Source organism: Acanthochromis polyacanthus, chromosome 5 (assembly GCF_021347895.1).
Source record: "Acanthochromis polyacanthus isolate Apoly-LR-REF ecotype Palm Island chromosome 5, KAUST_Apoly_ChrSc, whole genome shotgun sequence".
Taxonomy (NCBI): Eukaryota; Metazoa; Chordata; class Actinopteri; family Pomacentridae; genus Acanthochromis; species Acanthochromis polyacanthus.
The window spans coordinates 21,443,615-21,465,606 of NC_067117.1; the positions used below are offsets into that span (position 1 = coordinate 21,443,615).

The following is a 21,992-nucleotide window of genomic DNA, read 5'->3' on the forward strand; positions in this document are numbered from 1 at the left end:
ATATATGTCGCTCCTTTTACACATACTGCTTCAACTCAAAATATGAGTGACTGTAATTGTTTTGTAAATGCAAATTTAGATAAATAATGCAAGCAAATTTATCAGCATGCTAAATTTAATGGAATTTATTAATGTCCTTTGAAGTATTTGCCCACCAACCAGTATGTCGGATCTATTCAGGCTTGACAAATGTAAACCCTAAAATTGCATTAATCTACACTCAACCAAACAAATCTGATAACAAAGCGATATGATTGTTTTGTTCCTTCTTTTAAAGGCTTTTAAGGTTAGTAAGATGGTTAGGACAGAATAAAGAGAGGTCACATCATCTGACACAAATGGTAAAACGATGTCACACATCACCTGGCTTCCAAGCCGCAGAGTGATGTTATTCTGCAATTTTTTATTTTTTTTTGGCAGCACCTCGATTAGCTTGAGCTGATTTGTCCTTCTGGCAGGCCTAGATTTAGAATAAACTTCATCACGAAAGGTAAATTGTTACAACAATAAAATGGCATCTTGTTTACTCAAGAGTCTACAATCATGCTCCATTTTCCAGGCTGACGGAACCACACGCGGCTCCATGATTGACATTAGAATGAAATGGTTGACGGGAACAGTTGACTACCACGTTGCTCAGCTGACTCAGAATGAATGACGAATCAACTTCGTTAATATGAGGATATAGTGATGGTAGTTTGAAGTTCAGCTCGTTAAATGAAAGACTTCATGCTGGGTTCATGTTCTGAACTGTGTTAAGTAGTCAGTTTGGCACGCTACTTAAAACTGTATACCTGCAAAGGTGGCAATGTTAATTCCTGCATTTCACACATTACATGTCAGCAACACTTCCACAGCTACTTTTAATCACTTTGCGGGAAGGAGTTTTATCTCCTGCTCAAGGACACACGGGTCCGGCATGTCACATGTGACCTTGTTGTTATGGGACAGTCGTTGCAGTGACACCAAGATTAAGCTGCATCCGTTCCTTTGAACTCTCTCTCAGAACTAAGCATAGAGGGAAAATATGGTAGTTGTCTGTTGTGATTTTTTGTGCGTATAATTTAGTGGAGAAAGATGTTGGCATTCATTTAGTAAAATCTGTGAGGAGCTACTTCAGCCGTGCGCTTAACTATCATTCTGCCATCAACTGCAGAGTGGTCATTGTGGTGTGTGTAACAGTGAATTTGACCGGTTTTCAGACAAGACATTTTGTAGGCACACGTGTGTTGGAATGACTATTTCTACTTCCCATCTATCCTGCCAAAATATCTATCTTCACAATGTATGAACAGTTTGCCTGTCTGTGAGTGTTAACACATGGAAGAAAAAAAATGACATACTACTCTTATATCGCATGATTTATCCCCACACTAATGATGTCATCATTGTGTCTCCAGCTTTAGTGTTTTTTCATTGTCACATGTTACTGTAAAAGAAAGGGTTATATACAGGCCACTTGTCAGGACACTTATCTAATGTTGCATTTGCACTGGTCAACATTGAGGCCTGTGTGAATATGCTAAGACCATTGGACAATTACAGTAACACATGTCCTTGCGGCTCCCAGTGACAAGAAAGCTTTTGTTTTGCATATCATGTTTTGGCTTTTATGAGGTGACACAGAATGCAGTTTTAATGTAACGTAAATAAGATTGCATGTGTTCTAGGTGGCAGTTGGCCTAAATAGATGCTTTCTGCTTTGTATTTAATCAATGCTGGTTGAAAGTGAATTGGCTTAATGTAGCATCAGGTCAAAGAAAAATTTTTTGAAGGAAGGCAGGGAGACAGAATTGTGATTTAAAATTCAAGACTGCTTAGGTCAGTCTACATGCAGCAAGCTTGAAATGTGTTTTTATCATGTAGCAGCGTCTGTCAGTGACGGTTGTTTGTGTCATGGGGCTGATCAACACATGCTGCTCGTGGCAGAAGTTTGTGTTCATAGAAACTCTGTGTGTGCGCATCTAGTAGGGGTATTACAAGTGGATGACTACACCTCTCCGCCATGACTCACCACCAGATTCCTCCTGTGGCGTAACTGCCATTCTACCACACACAGATGATTAACACACACATACACACGTTGTAAAAATGTATGGCAAATCATGACTGATAAATTCATCACCCTGTCACAGTTTTTATGAATTTTGCAGCGGCACTGTCACAGCCAGGGAAGCTGGGAAATGTAGTGCCACTGTCATCCACAGGTCAGATTCAGCCAGCATGTGTGCTGCTCGGAGGCAGCCAGAGCTGCTACGATTCCACCTAGATCATTCATCACTGCCATGGATGAGGATGCTGAAATTAACTGGACTCTCATTCTCTTCCTCTGTTTCATGCTCACAGGCTCTCCTCCACCTCCTCCTCCTCGAGCGCAGGTCCTCCGCTCACTCTCTCTTTGTCTCGCTGAGGCATTGGCCTGCTTCTCTTCTCTGTTTCTCTGTTTTTTTGTTTCCCTGTTGCACTTGTTTCTAGGTTTTGCTCCGTTGTTCTGTCTATTCTTTCTTCTCCACGGCGACTTCCTTTCCCCCTTTCCTTTTCGTGTCCTTGCATTGGAAGAAAATGGAGATTGAGAATGGGGCAGACACAGTGGCGTTAGACCACTTTTGAAGTCAGGCCATTTTAGCGGTACAGTCCAGTTGGTGCCAGTGTGCTGAATGTAGAGTAGCAAGGTGATATAGCAGGCCTGCTTTCATAGTTGAGCAACCAGTTTGGAGAACACTCCAAGTGAACAGCAGCAGCAGTTTGGGAATGAGTCTTGTTTGACCTTGCTATTGATCCAGCAAGGAAATGTGGTTGGCCTGCTGGATGCTGCAGTTCTTGGGCCGTTTCAATAAAGGATCTGAGAGAAAGCGAAGTTTTCATGAAGAATACGTACATGGAAGGTTATTGATTTAGCAAATATGTTTGCTCACTCAAGTCCAGTTTGCTACTGGTTCACAATAATGGTTAATTGTCAGAGTGGAATGAAAACGGACATGTAGAGCAGAAAAGTTACCCAGAACGCTTAGGGCGGCATTCAGCTATTGCTTTAAGGGCTTTCACTTTTGCAGTTGGTGACCAGTGAATATTACCCTCCACATCGCATTTCTGCACTTGTTCTCTTTGCACAGCACTCAGACCTTTTCTTGTGCATGTCAGCAGTGTGCTTTCCTACCCAAGGTCTATATAATTTACAAGCCTTTGTCCATTAAGAAAAGACATTTGTCTTTCTCTGTGGCAGAGCAGGCGCTGTGAAAATAAGCCTTTTCGCTCCACTGCTGTTGAAGGAGACACTTAGCAAAGTGGCTTCAGACAATTGACACATGTTAAGTAGCATCAGGCTTGTCAATTCGTCCATACAAGGCTGCCACTGACCTCCATGAGAGGGAATCCGCCAGGTAGATCCTTTTATGTGGTCTTCGCTTAATGGCCCTCATCCCTTCTAGACTCGTCCAGTGGTGTTTGGAGAACCCTTGACGGCCCTGGCAGAGTAGGTATTGGAGAGGGACTCCACTCCTCTCCACTTGTATCCTCTCCTCTGCTCATCTCATCATAACGCCCCAGGCAATCTCTTAATTAGCCTCCTTAATTAGGTGGTTTCTGGTTCTCTGCGCCAGGGTAAATTTTGATCACATTCTGGTGAGGAGCGGCACTTCCCTCTGATTTGCTTTCGAATGGCTTCTAAAGAGTGAGGTTTGGTTTCTGGGTGGGTCGAGATGCTTGAGCTGAAGACATGCCATTGATGTACCTATGCATTCATGCTTCTTGTGCTTATTCATTATTACATACCTGAAAGTTGTGCTGCCTGTGTGGCACTACAGTAAAAAGTGGCGTCTTTTCGACCTTTGCTGTTGACATTTTCACTCGGAACGAAAAAAAAATTATCACAGAAACAACTATGTTTTCCATTTAAGTCAATCTTATACAGAAGTGCTGTGTTGCCGTCAAGCGTATCAGTGGTCTGACATTTATGTGCAGCCACATTTTAATTGCAATTCTATCATTTTTTTTGTGTTAAGCTTGCGTTAGTGGAGAAATTTAGATGAGTCCTGATTAAGGAAAAGGCGTCCTGCATTACTGGTCTGTGACATTCAGCTAGAATTTAAAAGAAACAAATACATTTGTTTAGATTGTAGGGCTGCAACAAGTGCTGTTTTTTTCTGTATGAGATAATCTTACCACTGTTTTACTTGCAAAAGGTCTGCACAAAATTCTATATACTTTTTTAAAATAACATATTTACTGGTCCAGATATGTGATCTGATCTTAATCTTGGTCACAAGTGTAGACAAAAACAATGTGCTTAAGCTAATAACTCACCACCAGCTCCAGTGTTTTGTTCCTTTTTTCAACATGCGTACTAAACATTCCTAGTGCTGGTAGAAAAAGTAAGTGAACTCTTGGATTGAATTGATTGAACCTCCTTTGGCAGCTATACGTAGACAAGCAACAAACTCAAACAGTTGACGCCAGTAGCTGTGGATCAGACCTGTACAAGGTTGGGGACAAATTTTGGACCGCTCTTTGGTACAGAATTATTTAGCTCAGCCATATTCTTTGAATGTCTGCTGTGAACGACTCTTTTGGCACTCTCTCACACAGTGCCACTCCAGAAGGCAGATTTTTGCTGTTTCTAGAAAATGTGATACACATAGCACCAGAGAACAAACATCTTCCTTATTAAACTTTGCTCCTCAGTGATAGCTCCAAATTCATTTGAAGTCACACATCTTCCACACAATGTAAGTCTCACATTTGTTTGTGTCTGGGAGAGACATTAATTCTTAGACAGCGGGTAACCTTTGGATTCCTGGCTCTGCCCTTTTTGTGGTTCTTATCGCTTGAACATGCTCTCCATGGTGAATTTAGGCTTGGAAGTGATCTGTATTTGCAGATTACTCATGAGTATAAGCAAAATTACATGTTAAGACTTTGCATGTTAGGTTTCCCTGCGTGAGCTCTCCAGATTTTAATACACTAATGTGGATTATGTTAAGATATGGATTGTGTTTCCATGTATGTTATGCAACAGTTTTGAATTTCTTTTAGAACGCGACGAAGAGCTGTTTTCTTTTTTGTCGTCTGCGGTATTTGTTGTATTTATGCAACAACAAAAAAAGCCATCTAACTGGAATTACCCTAGCTTGAGCTATCACAGTGTTATGACAACAAATGATAGAGGTTTCAATCTAGATTGAAAGTGATGGATGATTTGCAGTTGGCAGAATCTGCTGCCACCTGGGGCACCAGGTGAATGCATGTCTATTTTATTTCCCTCTCCTTGAGTTGTACCCTGTCTGGTTGATTCTTCCCCTGTGTCCAGACATGCCCATATTTGGCCAGTGTCCCGCACAAGACGACTTCTACCTGGTGATGTGCAGCCACTGTGGTCAGGTAGTCAAGCCACAAGCCTTCCAAGCACACTACGGTAAGTGTCACGCTCATACACGCACGCGCAAAACATGCAGGATTATGTGTGCCTTGTTCTATGCATATATTCAGTCATCTTTCATGCAAATGATCATGCGGAGCTACGTTTAGCATTGTCAAATTGCATCCCTAACCCAGAACAACAATGAGGTGCAGGTGGACGGCGACATACTCCTCAGTAAGATTAGTGAAGAAGGAACTAGAAAAGGAGCTGATAGGGATATTTCACGCATTAACACACTGTGATATTACTTCCTCCTCTGCCTTTGTGGCCCCCCCCCCACTGTTTCTTCTCCCTGTTTTGTTTTGTTTTTTAATGTATTTGTTAAACTCATCACTTCACTTGTGTTTATATTTCCCCTGTTAATATTTGACTTGTCTTCCCATTAATGTGCCAATTTAACATATAAAGCTTAGATCAGATTTTTTATCCTGTTATTACGTTGGGGATGAGTGTATGTTTGTTTCAGTGCATGGATTTCTGCCATTTAATAGTTTAATTGGATTTTTAACTAGTGTGCTTAGAAAAATGATAGATATTTGATTTATTATTAGCTTCATTGTGGATCTATAAACTTGACAGTATTGATGACAAGTTCACAAACTGTCATGGCCCTTGAAAGAAATACACTCTGTTCACTCCCACCTTGTTCCCTTATAATGATAAGAGTTAACATGACACCTACTGTGACTTTTTATATTGAACCACTGAGTTGATCTGGGATTTTTAGTCTGCCACTAAACATTTTCAGAGCTTTGCATTCCCTCTGAAGTGTGACAGCAGTTGTCAAGGTCAGCCACAAGAGGGAGCGATAACGGCACACGGCTTAAACAGGAACTGTCCCTGCTACTGTGTCAACAACACTCAAAGAATGGACTCCTCCCACACGGTTAAAGAATATAGACTGCAAGCCTGCCTGGACTTGATTCCTACATATGTTGTACAGCATCTAGATTAGTTTTCAAACCTGCCAGGGGAGTTTAAATGAGATGTGGACTAACACTGGAGGGCATTACTGTGCCTGTATGGTAAAACAGTGCTGACAGCATCACAGCAGGTGACCGAGGTGCATGTTGAGCAGGGTGGTATTGCTTCCGCTGACTGTGCATCGTCTGGTCTACGGAGTGCGAACAGCCAAAATGATCAGGAGTTTAACAGTGATTTCAAGAGATTTATTTCCATTTTTGGCCAACTCCGAATTGATGTTTTCTATGTGAGCACACTGTCTATAATATGTTAATATGTATTACAGATGCACCCAACATCGTGTTATTCTCTCTGTAGCCATTTCTTTTCATAAATTCAGGTTATGTACCAATATCTCATGTCAGGCCCAAATTCCAACAGTTGAAAAACCAAAGATATTCTCTGTACACAGATGAAAAACAGAGAAAAGCACAAATTTCACACATCTGAAATGTTGAAATCAATGAATGTTAGAAATTGCATTTGTTTTCAGATTTATGCAGTTCATCGATTGTCAGAAGAATTGCAGATTTCACCACTGTTGATTCATTGTCTCATCTCCACGGTGAAACAGTTTTTATCTAAGCAGAAATTCTGGGGCCATGCTGCCATATGTGCTCATACAGACTAGGGGTGCTCTTGCTGTTTCTTACCTCTTGTCTTCCTCTCACTGTTGTCATTATGGGAAGACCTCATGTGGTGTTAAGGCACGGATCTCAGCACCGTTGAGATGGTCTCAATATGATTTTAGTGTGCTTCTTTGAGCCCATCTGTCTCCTGTTAGGTGTTTGTTCTTCTCTGCTGTGGCTGATCCCAGCAGGGGTGACGCTCGCCACTGAACGGGAAACTGAAAGCTCGTCTGCTGTTTTATACATTCATTTATGATCTTGTTGAACAAAGGCTTGTCTCATCACTGATCTGGTGATACCTACGCAGACATACACAAACATGTTTCCTAATTATTTACTTTGAGCTCAGATAGCAAGAAAACAAACTCATTAACAAGGTTATTATTGTTTTGCAAATATATTTCAGACACTCGGCCATGCTATGGCTTGAACATGGTGCCTGTGGAGATAGTAATAAGAACATCACTTTTTATTATTTTTTTGTGCTTTTATGTTTTTTCTACATCCAGGGATTCCCCATATCACTGAGCCAACAGTGTCTCAGTGTGAAAAAGGATATTAGGGCTCCTCCTATTTCTTGTGTCTGTTGTTTCTATTTTTCCCCACTCTTGACTCCTGTTCTATTCTTCTCCTACTGCCGCTGGTCTTGGCTTTCTTTTCTCAGTGTCGGTGCTTTGTGGACAGAGCACTGAGTGTCACGCCGGGGTTTCCTGGTGTGAGTTTGTGTGCAGGGTGTGCTGTTGACTGCGACAGGACAAGACAGCAGGGAAGGACGGAGGGAGGATGGCAGTGAAAGAAAGCCCTTTGGATTGTTGAGCTGCTAAGTAGTGGGAGAGAAAATATCTGGAGTGTGTGGTGAATGGGTGTGTAGAGGGAGGCCCTCAGATAAGAAAAGGGCACTCTTAAAAGCTTTTTTTTTTCTTCCTTGAAAAAAGAAACTGGACGAAGGCTAAACATTTAGGTGTGTGTTTTTGTCTAGAACACAGCTGAGGGAGATCAGGAGAGGCATCTTTGAGCTTTCATGTGTGTTAGTATCCCCTCCACCGCTCCTGCAACAACAAGCCTTTTTGCAGGTCACCTGCTGAGACTCCGTTTTGGCTCACGGCCCACTGCTCAGCTATAGGATGGAATTGGCCCAGTAGAAGGTTAGCTAACCAGGCCCACACCTCAGTGTGGGAGCTAGCTGCTGACAGAGACATCTTCAAAACTTGTTGGTGCTCCTGATGCTGTGTCCCCTTACATTTCCTTAATTTATGCTGTTATTTCCGTCCCCTCATTCTTTGAAGTTGTGCTCATATACTTAAGTGTTGACAACACGAGGGTTAAGTCAGCGTTCAGCTTCTTGTGTTTGAACTCATCAGTACACAACTACCTCTCTGTGTCTGTCGGTCATTCTGTCTCTCAGGGCAACAGGAGTGTTTGTCTGTCTGCGTGACCCCAGGGGCCCAGTGTGTCTGTTAGGGAGATGCTACTGGGCCAGGATTCCAAACTCTGCTGCAAGTTGTTTCAGAATTAATAAATGCTTTCATGATGTTGCTCTCCAGCTTTTTTCTTCCATTGTTACTGCTGTGGCAGCTAATGAACTCCAGACTATGAGATGTGTCTGTGTGGTGGTGAAATTAGTCTATGTTGTGGGACAGCAGCTTTTGTTGTACGCTGTTACTAAAAATAGCAAGTGATGAGAACGTTCTTTGAAAACCCAAAGCTTCTGTGATTGTCTTCTTTAATTCTGTAATTGCAGTGATTGTGTGCACACAGGTGCCTGTGTTTGTTTATTTTGAAAACCGTGGTGTACTTAAATATATTTGGTTTGGGATGCAGGCACTTAGTGATGAGATTTTTATTCTTTCTTCTATTTTTGTCTTTCCATCCACAACCAAGCATCATCCTAACCTTTTCTGCTGTCATACTTCCTTTTATCAGTTTGCACAGCAGCTGTTATAAGAAGCTCAGGCAGGAAATAAAGCTCTTGACCTGTTGGCTGGTTCTATTTCAGGCTGCGTTGGCATGAATCACAAATGCTGCTTATTTGTTGTTGAGGTACCCTGCTCACGACTGTCAGAGGGAGATTTGTATGTTTCCATGTCTTGTCTTTTCTCTTGGCTCATGGCCATATTTACCTGCATTGACTGGGCTGTTGGAGTGTTCGATTCTGATATCTCTGAAATCTCACTGAGGTAACTATTATGTTTTAATAATCACTTGGTTTATGCTGTTGCTCCAGAGAGAAGACACAGTTCGGCGAGCAAGCCTGCCTCCACCTCGCCCTTCCCTGTATCAGGCAGGAACCGGAGCAGTGGCAGTGGGCTTGGGCCTGGGCTAGCTCCGGGGTCTGTAGCTGGAGTGACAAGTGGAGGGGTCCTTGGCCGACCTTCCACTGCGAGCTCCAGTTTGTCCTCCTCGTCATCATCCTCCTCCAATCCCAAACTCCTAAAACCAGCCAAAGAGAAGCTGCCAGTCCCTCAGCAAAGACCCTCCTATGCCCCCTTCAGGTTGCTCCAGCCTGATAAGATGTAAGTTGTACTTCACAACATGTGCAGCTTTGTCAGGTAGTAGGCTTGTATGGCAGAATAACAGGACTATGGGTGACCAGTTTACTGTTAAACTGAATGATCTCATTTCTGAAAATAACTTGGATAAAAAAACAATGTGCATTAATATGCAGTAGCACATGTGGGCTTTAGCTGGTGACGATTGATTTGAACACTATAATGGCTACTATTTCAAGCAGTCTTACTCAGTTCTGATTATTGTTTAATTTCACCCACGTAGCTCAGCTGAGTAGAAATGACAGTTGGTGAATACAGTTGTTGCAATGATTGTGAATCAGTCCTCACGAGTTAAAGACCTTCTGCTATAATAATTAAATATACCCAAGATGACAGAAATGCATCTACTAGTAGCAGTAATTTTAGTGTCTCTGAGCATTTGAGGCGTTTTTGGTAAATGTTGTAAATCCATGGACAGGACTGCTCAGTGAGTGTGATGAATTATCTTGATTTAATTTATTACAGATTCATTGCATTGTCTAAAACCTATCACTCTTATCTAGGTGTTTAATCTTTAATTAAAGTTTCTCAGTTGCATTTCTATAAATATTTTGAAATCGCTAGCCATAAGTATTGTTAAACATATCTATTGAAATACGTTACCATTTTAGTTTCTGAACTCCAGCAACACTTAAAGCTTTTCTGGTTTCTTATCGTTTATTATGACGAGGTCTATTCCAACCTCGACTTGTGTGCATTTGAAAAATAATACATCTTGTTTCTTGTTTAAGCTCAAGTCTTTGATAAATGATGGAACATATTAGATTTATGCTTTGTCCTCCCAGCCCCATCCATACATCCACATCTATCTCTTACCATGTGCTTCTCACTGGCTCAGTGTTTCTAACTCTCAGCTTCCTCCTTGCTGCCCTCTTCATCTCTGTAACCTTCTCTTCCAGCCTCACCCCCGCTGTTAAGGTGGAGAAGATGCATCTGAGGGTGGACTCGTCAGCTAAGCTGGTGCAGGCTTCATCTGCCCCCGCCACCACCTCATCCTCCTCTACATCCTCCTCTAGCACCACTGTGAGCTCCAACACTACCGCCATCACGACCTCCTCCTCCTCCTCATCAGCCCTTAAAGCAGGCCTTAACTGTCCCTCCATACCAAAGCCTCCATTACTGGCCCCAGGTCAGATTCTCAACGGCAAGGGCCACCTCTCGGACAAGAAGCAGGACAGCATCAGCAGTGCCAGTAGCAGACGCCACCTTAACAAGAAAGTCACAGGTCAGCGGGAGAGGGAAATGGCGGCAAATTGTGCTTACAGTTTTTGTGCTGTCAGTGTTCTGTATCATCAGGTCTAATTAATGAATTATGTTATGTTTAAATTGTTTTATTTCATTTTTTTACTCATCAGTCTAGACTCTATACCACATAATGGCAAAGCAATGAAACAATTTTGAATTTTTTTACAAATGTATTGGACAAGAACGACTCTGAGATAAAGTATTGGGTACTCAGTTGAGGCATTGATTACGGCCTCAAGTCTTCTTGAGTGCACACTTTGCACAGTTGGTTTTGGGAATCTTCTGGCATTCTTTGCTTTGCCGTCCTCTGAAGCTGTGTCAGGTTAAATGAGGAACATTGGTGGACCGACATTTCAGGTTTCTCCAAGCTGTTCGATTGGATTCAAGCTGGGCCACTTAAAGGCAATCACAGAGTTGTTCCCAAACCACTGCAGCCTTGTCTTATCGGAGGGTGGGCCTTTAGCTCAGCCTTAGGTCCTGACCACAATAGAGCAGATTGTCAGTAAGGGAGTCTCTGTGCTTTGCTCTCTTCAGCTTTCCCTCAACCCTAACCAAATTGCCAGACACTGACGCTTCAAAACGTCATCACAGCATGATGCTGCCACCAACATGCTTCACTGTTGTGGTGCTACTGGGCAGGTGATTAGCAGTGTCCGGTTTCCTCCAGAAATGACATTCAGATTTCAGAGGAAACAGTAGTTTAGTCTGCAGGCAGTTTCTGCAACTTAATGGCTTATTTTTTTGTTCTGCTATGGTTTGGCAGCTGTGAGACCTTATATAGACAGGTGTATGCCTTTCCAAATCATGTCAGATCAATTGACATTTGAAGCTACATTTCAAATGTCACAGCAGAAGGCCTGAATACTTATCAGTCAGCGTGATATTTCAGTTTTCCTTTTTCAAATAATTTGTCAGTTTTACATTGTCATTATGGGATATTGAGTGTAGACTAATGAGAATTATAGTAAAATAAAGTTGTTTTAAATTTTTGCTGCAACATAACAAAATGTGAATAAAGTGAAGGTGTCTGAACACTATCTGACTGCACTGCACACTAGTACTGCTCATATGAAATACTGTTTTTGCCTAAAAATAAAATACAACTTTCATATTAGATAAAAGCAATCACATCTGATCAATAGGTGAAAGACTAACTTGCAGGATATTAGCAATGCACATCACAAATATCACAGTTTTCTAGTACATATAAACCTGCTTTCCTGATATCACAATGTCACATTCATCATTTAAAAGGCTTATCTTGAATAATATTACCAAAGCTGGTCATTTGTCCCAGTGTCAGTAACAAATGCTTGTCTGTCGCTTCTTCTTTAGAACGTGAATACAATCCAGATATCCACTGTGGCGTTGTGGATATGACAGCTCGGAAACCCTGCACAAGATCCCTAACATGCAAGGTAAGCCGTCTCTCTGCTTTGTGCTGAAGCTGTAAATTATTTCAAACATAAGGCTGGTAATGTTTTAAAGTTTTCTTTTTGTCTGAAAATCCCAATAAGCTGTGATATTGAAATTCATTTGTTCAAAAGAGCATAGAAAGGTTTCTTGACATACTTGTGGAGGCAGCATCGATGCTTCAGACCTCTGGTTGGGAGTTTCCCATGGTAGCAGCTGACGGACTATTGAGGTCTGGTGTTTCTAGGACACATGCTTGCAGCCTCTGTGGTTTGTTACTGACGAGCTCAGCAAAGCCATATGTAGCCTGCAGTTATAAACAATATATTATAATAAAGAGCAGTGCTTGTGTTCAATGAAGGGACGTGACATCTAGTACAGTGATGTCATTCATTAACTGTTTCAAATCGTTTTTGTGCTGTGGCACAGAGTAATAAACTATGGCTTTTATCAAAACATGTAGAATATTACCAGACTTATTAACTGTTTTTAAAGGACATTTGTGATTATATGCTGCAAAGTCCCACATACTGTCAAAGAATTGTTAGCGATGCATTTGTCATGTCCATTGTTAGACTGGAGAACACAGGAGAACTTTGTCTCAAAATGAAACGTTCATAAAACATTTTTTACCTTGTCCCAACAGACACATTCCTTAAGCCAGCGGAGGGCGGTGCCAGGGCGAAGGAAGCGCTTTGACACATTGCTGGCAGAGCACAAGAACAGAGCAAGGGAGAGGGAGCGAGACCTCCACCAACCCCATTCCCAGCCAAACCCCCTTCTCAGGGACCCACACCCCTCCTCCCATCCCACCCCTGGCCATGATGCCCATCAGGTGGCTCATGGCAATGGACCCGCCCCAGATGCCACTAAGCCTTCGCCACTTGGAAAGCCCAAATTTCTCAGCCCTTGTCTTCCACGGTAAGTCCTGCACCACCTTAATTTTATCATTTCACTTTGTCCTGCTTTTGAGTATAGTATAGGAGCTTTCCTCACTAAGAGGTGGAACAAACATAGTTCCAATTTAGCATTTTACACGTCTTGTGCTTTTTGTGGTAAAGGTCAAAGTTAATAGCCACACTCTTTGTCCGTCAGACCAAACAACAGTCACGGAGGGGGTACTTCCGGAGACCTTGCAGTTGTCCACGAGTCACCACACCATCCCCAAACTACCCCTGATGGTTTTTCCAGACCCTCTAGTGACGAGGGAGAGAATGAGGAGCGAGAGGACAACGCTGACAAACTGGACTGTCACTATTCAGGTTATCATCCACGACCGGCAGCTGTAAGTGTACTTGAGCTGTGACTATCCACAGAAACCTTTTTTTTTTTTTTTACCAGGGTTAAACTATGGCAAACTTTTTTTTCTCACCCACGTTTAACTTTTGTTCTCAGTACTGTACCTTTGGAAGTCGACTGTTTGGGAGAAGCTGTTACTCCTTTGACCGGCGATGGGACAGAGTGCGATATGCCCTAACCACAATGATGGACAAGCATGTCAACTCTCAGATGTGGAAGTGAGTTTGTCCATGTCAGATTTGTGACATTGATCTTGTAAAAAATGCAACATTTAAATGCGTTTTCAAAACACCTATTGGATTAGTCACGTAGTGCTTACACAGAGAGATATACACTATACAACAGAAGTGAACGGTTCTGAATAATGCATAATATTCTGTGTTGTTGCAGGAAAATCCCCTTGGCCTTGGAGAACTCCTCCTCTGTTGCACCTACCCATAGGACAAGCACAAATTCCCACGGTAGCACTCCCTCTTCAGGCTTCCTGGGCCCCCCTGCCATCTTGCCCCAGGCTCCCTATAGCCAGTCGTATGAGGGCAAGTCAGTGCTCTCCTATGGGACCACCTTAAATGCCCGCAGTTCTCCGCAGGGCGGGGCTGAGCACCCGGCCTATGGCACCACGCAGGCCCGACAAGTGTCTTCGTCGCCGCAGATGCCTTCAGCCCACTTGTCCTCATCTTCTTCTTCTTCAACTCCTTCCCTCGCCTCAGGCCGGGCGTTTAAGTCCCGTTCCTCCAGCAGCAGCACTACCAAGTCGTCATCGTCCTTCAGGCCCAAGGAGATCTCATCTGGCTCCTCCACACCCATCATCCCAAACTCCACTAGTGGAGGAAGCACTGGAGCTAATAGTAACAGTAGCAACACTAGCTTCAGCTCGGGAAAGAAGAGGAAAAACAGCTCTGTCCTCTCTTCATCCCATGGCTCCTCTGAATCCTCTTCTAATGCCAACTTCTCTTTCTCCTCCTCCTCCTCTTCCTCTTTCAAGAAGAACTGTGCAAATGTCGGCAGCTCAGGGAGCACCTACCACCACAGCTCATTAGGTCCGTCAGCCTCAGCATCATTATCCTCCTCCCACAGTGGAGTCCACAGCGTGGGGCTTAACTGTGGCCGTACTGTGCGGACCAACTCACTTAGTCTCAAGGTCGAACCTTCCGGAGGTTCAGCAGGCGGCTCCTCTGGGCCGCCTGCAAGAGGTCCTCCCTCGGGCAGCCCTGCAGAGTCCATCAAGCGTATGAGTGTGGTGATGAACAGCAGTGACTCAACCCTTTCCCTGGGGCCTTTTGTCCACCACCAGCCCTCATCGTCATCTGACCACCACACCAGCTTCAGCCACCACTCCTCAGATGGGCGCCTGGAAGGTAAGAAGCGCAAAAGCTCTTCTGCTTCCAGTGGCATTAATAGTGGAGGTGGTGGAGGGGGGCTCGGAGGAGGAGGAGGAGGACCTGGACCAGGTAGACCCAAAGTGGCCAAGTCGCCTGCTATTAACAACATCCATGGGAAGCATGGGCGGAGCATTCCAGGGACGCCGGGTCTACCCAACAACTCCCATTTACATCAGGTTGGTTTTGTACTGTAGCAGGATGCATTTTTGTTTCTGTGGAAAACGTGTCTATGGTAGAGATTAATGTTTGTTTATATTATACATGTGACAGGGCTCCAGACTAACTTTTCCACTGGTAGCACTGGTGCTACCAACTCTTTTGGTTGGTCACACCGGCTAATAATTTAATCGCCCCACACAACTGTGGGAAGATGCCCATAGAATTCCTGGAAAATTCATGTAAAATTTCAGGAAAATTTCCATAGAAGATAGATAGTAGAAATTTCCCATACATTACAGGAAAATTTCCGTAGAAGATAGATAGTAGAAATTTCCCATACATTACAGGAAAATTTCCATTAAATTGGCATAAAATTCACAGAACATTTCCACAAAATTTTGGGGAATTTTCAGGAAATTCCAGGAAAAATCCCATAGAATTTCTGGGAAAATAACGCAAAATTCCAGGAAGATTTCCATAGACCTTCTAGAAAAAAATTCTCATAAATTCAGGAAAATTCCTTAAGACTGTCATAAAATTCATGGAAAATTTCCAGAGAATTCTAGGAAAATTCCCACCAAATTACAGGGAAATTTCCATTTAATTTTGCCAAAATTCCCATAAATGTCCTCCAAAATTGCAGGAAAATTCTCAAAAAATACCAGGAAAATGATCTTAAAATTCCCTTGAAATTTCAGGAAAAATTCCCAGAACATTCCTGAACAATTCTTGTAACATTCCATGAAAAATCCAGGAAAGCTCTGGGAAAATTTCCAAAAATATAATTTCTTTTTTTTTTTAATTTACTTCACAAAAATTGCCAAAAGTTGGAATCAACATGTACAATATTCAACAAGTGGCCCCCGGTCAGGGCTCCACATGAACTTTTTCACTAGTCACACAGTCAGTTGGTTGCACCTCCGACCTCAGGAGCGAAACACCTCAGTATCTGAATATTTGCTTATTGATAGATACTACATTTGCTAGTGCTCCCTAAACGCCTCACAGTGCAGGCTATGGTAGATGCAGCGGTGCACTCTGACTGTTGTTCGAGGAAAAGTTTGTTTGAAAGCTAAAGGTGTTCTAATTTCAGATTTTCCTCGACTCATCCTGTCTCGTGTTTACCACCTACATGCTGACCAGGTTGATGTTGTATCAGTCCTCGTTTTCATTTAGCTGCCTGTCAAGGCAGTGTGTTGTGCCACTGACAAACTCCACTGTCCAGTATAGCAGTCAGTGACAGTAGTCCTTGTTCTGTTCTCTGGGAGATCCACTGCAAGCTGGAGGGCCACTCCAACCAGAATGTGGAGCAGGTGGAGGGCTGGTTATTGTGACACTACACCCTGCTCACTGAAGCTGCAAAGCAGAACAAGAACCTCATATAGTCCTCCCATGATAAGATAACAGACTACCCAGCTACAGTCGATGACTGTGTTGGCAATCTGTCCACGGGAAAAGAGACTAACTGGAGAGTCAGCTGAATTACATCAGGGACCACTGCAACAGCAACCTGACCAGTGCGGGAGGATACACACAAGCTGAACTGTGGCTGGCTGGTTCACAGCAGCTGATAGAAAGTGTAATGCAGTGGAGACACAAGCTATCATTTATGCTTTGAAAAATCTGGGAAAAAAAAACAATGCAAAGATTTGTGAGTTGGGATTTTAGCCTTGCGTTGAATTGACCAGGCAACGATATGCACAGTTTATCATGTGATCACCTGAGTTCACAAACTTCTTTAAGGAGAACTGGAATTCAGACCGTAAATCATCAAAAGATCAACATAAGATTTTTTTGCCCAGATCCAAAATATCTTCCATTTTGAAAAGAACTTAAACATAAAAGTAACAGGCTGGACAAACGTGGGTAGTACTTAGCTGTTTGCAGCATTTGGTAATGGATGCTAAAGTAGCATGAAGCAAGACACGACTCAGATGCTAAATTATCCGTCCCAAAATCACAGGTGCATCAAAATCCAGCCCTCATCCTCACAAAAAAAAATGCAAAATCCTTTAAAATGTTCAGGGGAACAGTTTTGAAAATGACATCTGCCACACAAAAAGAACTAATACCCTCAGGTTGAGAGTGACAAAAAGGTTGTTTACCGAGTACCCAAGGTAGTCATTCATAAAGGGGAAAGTTGTAAGAAGCTCACTGAAAAACGCCGGAAAAAATGGCTACTAAATCTTCTCCTGGATCTGGAGGAGCAGAGTCAGATAATGCCCGTGTGCGCAGTGACCATTTTGTCCAAGGTAGCTTGTTTATTCGCTTATAGTTATCATGTACTTTCTTATGTAGCACTAACGTTTGTTTTTTCGTTGCTTTGTTTAAGTTACGTCAGACACACTGCGCTTAATAGCTGTTGCTAACTGCTGATGCTTACATATGCTAAACATGAAATAGTCATAAATAATAAAATAAACACTCACCATGGCGAAAACCAAACGAAGGTCGTTGTTCAGTAGTTTTGAGCCCAGGTTGTGCACCCATCCACTAGCAAAATAGTTGTAAGACTCCATACTTTTGTACGCTTTCATCTGCTGTTTTGTGTAGAAGGACATTTGGAACACTAAGTAATTTGCGATGTCAACTGCCTCAACAGCAGGCAAATATCTTAAATCTGTCGAAAAATCTGTCTTCTTGAGAAGGTAGGGATTACATCCGGCATATCTTGTGACTTTTTGCAAATCCATTTAAAGAGCTGCAATAGACACTTTCCGCTGTCTCTTCCATTGCTGTAGTTTACGTCTTGCCCTCCATCTGAATCTCGCGCGGTGTCAGAATCACGTGACTGAAAACGAGCTATAGCATCTGATTTTGGTGGTTAGTTGGTTGGTACCAAAATGCTAGATGGCATGTAATAAGGTTTTTAGCTATATGTGTAACAGGGAAACATTTTCATGAATTACTACACAGTTAGAGTTTCAGGTCCCAGAATCAGTCGAGCAGGGTTTTTTTTTTTAAACCGTTTGAGTAAAATTAGTTTTTGTAAACTAGCCACTCTGCATATACATTCAAAATCTAAAACCTGTTTTGTTTATCTGCGGCTCATGAACTGTGGCTCTGAGTGAGACAGCGTGTAGACACTTGCACAATGTGACTTACTGTTAGATCTTGACTCATCCTGTCTCCATTTGAGGGATAATTTATAATTCCAAGTAATGAAGTAACCACTGGTCTACTTGTAAGAATCCTACTGTTCCCTGATGCTGCATGTATTTGACAAACTTAGATAAGACTCTTACAACCAGCTGGAACAAACTGAACTTAAGCTTCTGTTAATATTTTGCAAAAATCTAGATTACATTTATTATGCGTTTGTCTCACTAAACTGACTTGTATCTTCATCCGAGTTAAGTTTGTGTCATGTAAAATTACAGAGCATAACGAACAAGAATGATACTTTGTGATGTTGACACTCAAACTGTGTCTTTTGTGCACTCTGTGATGTTTCTGGACCAATATTTGTGGTGACATGTAGACAAAGTTTTCTCCAAATTGCTTCACACAGCTCCGAGTTTGTCGCGTGTGTGTGCCTGTCCTGTAATGCAACAGCATGCAGCACAGACTCGTGCCGCACAGAGAGTGATGTGGAAATGTTGCTGTTGCGACTTTTACTGGAAAGCTATTTCAAACATGAAGCAAACATGTCTGAATGAGCTGTGAAATTTATGGAAAGGAGTGTGTGTGTCTAAACGGGGCCATGTTTGCTTAGAATGTTATTTTTGGTGAATGATTGCTGTATGAGCTTGTACACAGACGGATTACTGAACAACCGTTTTAACTGATTTTTTTCTCTCCTCTCTCCCCAGCCAAAGGCTCGTCCCTGACAGCGGCGTCCGGCTTCAGTGTATGAAACTGGCAGGCGGGCGGGGAAAAGTCCGGAGCGGTCCGCGTACTGCTCTGGACTGCACGAGGCCTTCTAAAATCAAACCCACATACTCAGCTTCCCACAATCCTCAGGGTGGAGATGATCTGGACTGCCCAGTGAAGTAGATGTGGTCCTTTACTATTTTCTCCCAAAGCCATGTGTGTGGGGGTCGGGGGGAGGAGAGGGGAGGGCAGGGGCACTCAATGGGGACAGCATGGAGCAGCAGGGGTCTAACGAGCGAGCCAAGGATCCCCCACGCGAGTGTTGTCCCAGTAATCTGAGAGGTCTTCCTGTCTGTTTTGGAGGTAGGAGCAACAAGTGCAAAAGCCATGGGTCTCCTGTCCCGTGGTTAAACGAGCTCTTTGGGTTCAGGTTAAGGGCTGCTGCAACAAGCCGTCGTGACGCCGAGCAACTGGGGAGACAGCAAGCCGATCTCTTCCGCGTTTGTTAAAGAATGAGTGTGTGAATGTGCGCGTGTACAAGTATTTTTTCTCATGTCAGATTCTGCTGGACTACTGGAATTTCCAACTTAATTTACACCCCCAGCGCCTGATCTCAGAAGCCTTGCAAGGAGAGCAGCAGCAGCAGGAGGAGCAAATTGATACTTGCAACACCTTAAACAACACACAATCACTTTGTTGTTTCACTTTTCTGTTAGTCTGACTCTCTGGTGACACGTCGATTAACTTTGGGTTACATATGGTAGCCTGAGACAAGCCTGTAGGGACGATCTGGTCAATTCTTTTCTTACCCGGAAATATTATGCAAGTGTTACCTTTTTATGATTTCTTATGAGCTTTTTACACTGAACTACAAAGGGTCTTTGTAGACTTGGTGAAGACGGTTGTGCTTTTAAATGTGAAAAGGACACCTGATGTGCCCATTCGATCGAATCTTTTGTCCGAGAGATAGCTTGGTCTTGAGAACACCTGTTCATTTTCTGAATCTTTTCATTGTGCAAAACGATAGCCACAGTAGACCTACCCCCAACTGTGAACAGCACTAAATAACTACTTTCTCCACAGGCACTGCTTAGTTGTCCACAGAGCTAGCCAAAAGCTGCAATCAGCTTTGCCAACTACTTTTATTTTCCAAGGTATAAGATGGGCAGTCCTGCTCGTGAAGCGGTGATGGTGCATTGTGGATATGAAGAAAATCTGTGCAAGCTGTATTGTTATAGCCACAAACTTACCTACTTTTTACCCGTGCAGCTGTGTGAGCTGCACAGCTGCACATGGGCAGATGTGAATTGTAATGTTTTCTTTTTCCCGCATAGGGAATCAGGTATGGTACGTCTTAACTGGAGCAAACTTGCACGTCACCTGTCTTCTGTGGGTATGATTGCCCCTCCTGTGTGTAACCACTACCCAAGCGCTGGATGTTCAAGTTTCAATGCCTCGCCGTAACACAGTGTTGTTGTGCGTTGAGATTCGTCACAGTAGCCAGGCATTATACTCTATTCCTTTGTCAAAGCGGAGTCTTAAATCAGGCAATACTTGCCCATCTGTTGGGATGTTTGCTTATTTACAGCGGTCTCGGGTTGAGTTTTGTGGTGCGAGATTCATGGAGATGGCTTCACAGGACATATTTGAACTTTTTGGCAACACCTGTTGATTTATGGAACCTCCACTGATGTCAGATACAGTAGTGTGGAAAAGTAGAGGAGGCAATTTTATTATTTTTTTTAAAGAATCTTAATTTAGCTTTTGTTTCCGTGTAGCCTATGTATCAAACAAGTATTGACGTATCCCTATTTGAGAATACATATTTTGTTAACAAATTGTACATAGTAAAATATGTATTTTTGCACAGGCAGTTTTTCGTACACGCTGAATTTTTGGTACAATTTTGAAAATTATTTATTTAGTAAAAGAAGAAAAAAGATCAACAGTCAGAGAACATGACTATTTGAAGTGGTTCACTGCCAAGTCTATATAATGCAATACGCCTATATGTAGAAGCTGAAGCATCTCATGAATCGTGTACTGAGATCCTTTAAGGAAGTACGGTGAAGTGTTGCCACTGTAGCATGTGTCTGAATGACAGAGGATACTTTTATTCACCTAAGGTCTCAATCACATGTGCTTTTACAAGACATTTTATGTTGCCTATGAATCAAAACAACAACAAAAAATTACTCTGTGACCCAGTTAAGCCTGTGATTTTGAAATGTCACGCGGGCTTAAAGCTGTGCCCGTTGTCTAACCAGTTTCCACGGACTCTTCAGTCGTACGCTTTGTAGACCTTAACCACATTTCATGATTGAAACACTTATGTTCTTTTATAAAGGCTGAAGGGACTTTAGCAATCATTGCAAGGAAGAGGAACACTTCAAACAGTCCAACTGCTTGCATCGTCGTTGCCAAACAAGTAATTTGAATCACAGCTTTTAAAAGAAATATCAAAATAAGAAAGTGCCTGAATTTGTGTCACCCTGACTGTTTGAGGACAGTATTCTTTGGGTTGTTTTACCTTACTTGAATGTTCAAAGTATTTAGGAGTTTAGTTTTAAATCTGCCTATGAACCTGAAATGTGGTAAAACCTGAGCTTGTCAGCTGCCCAGTATGAAACACTTAAATGTTGTTTATTTTCCTCGAGTTTTCCAGACAAGACGTTGCGATATCGTTAGCCTCAGTGTGGCTCAGGCCCCCTCTGGGTTACTGGGATTTTTATGTAGAAACTTCAAGTGTTTTGTTTACCCTTCCACCTCCACTGACATCTTCACTTTGTTTCCAGTACATGGGAACATTGCAAGGATGTTTTCTTTATTAGTACCATAGACTTGGAATGTGAAACTGAGAGAGAATACAGCTTGTGTCTGGAAGAAAAAAACAAATCCACCATTCATACTATGTAAAAGCGTGTATAGATTTTTTTTTTGTATACATTATCAGAATCATTTTCAGCTGGACTTATGTATTGGCTGCTATGTAATTCATGAACAAAACATAGGTTAGAATTAATATTTAAAGAAAAGATTGTATAGTATATTTGTTTTGTAACAAGTTCCTGTAAATAAAATAATTTATACTGCTATTTATATGAAATCCTGTCTAAGGCTCTTT

The 21,992-nt window shown here is 42.4% G+C and overlaps 1 protein-coding gene across 2 annotated transcripts in view; it reads left to right on the forward strand.

Annotated features, from left to right (window-relative positions):
• The window catches only part of LOC110956269 (ataxin-7), a 31,761-nt gene extending 9,787 nt beyond the window's left edge, over positions 1-21,974 (forward strand). The window contains exons 5-13 of one of the 2 annotated variants that reach the window (XM_051948218.1): positions 5,306-5,410; positions 9,233-9,521; positions 10,343-10,782; positions 12,138-12,220; positions 12,862-13,136; positions 13,311-13,500; positions 13,611-13,732; positions 13,905-15,072; positions 18,868-21,974. In XM_051948218.1, the coding sequence (XP_051804178.1) occupies positions 5,306-5,410; positions 9,233-9,521; positions 10,343-10,782; positions 12,138-12,220; positions 12,862-13,136; positions 13,311-13,500; positions 13,611-13,732; positions 13,905-15,072; positions 18,868-18,885 (2,690 nt within the window). In that variant the 3' untranslated portion in view covers positions 18,886-21,974. The remainder of the gene's footprint in view (positions 1-5,305; positions 5,411-9,232; positions 9,522-10,342; positions 10,783-12,137; positions 12,221-12,861; positions 13,137-13,310; positions 13,501-13,610; positions 13,733-13,904; positions 15,073-18,867) is intronic. The other variant, XM_022201623.2, reaches the window with a different exon arrangement.
• The last annotated feature ends 18 nt before the right edge of the window (positions 21,975-21,992 follow it).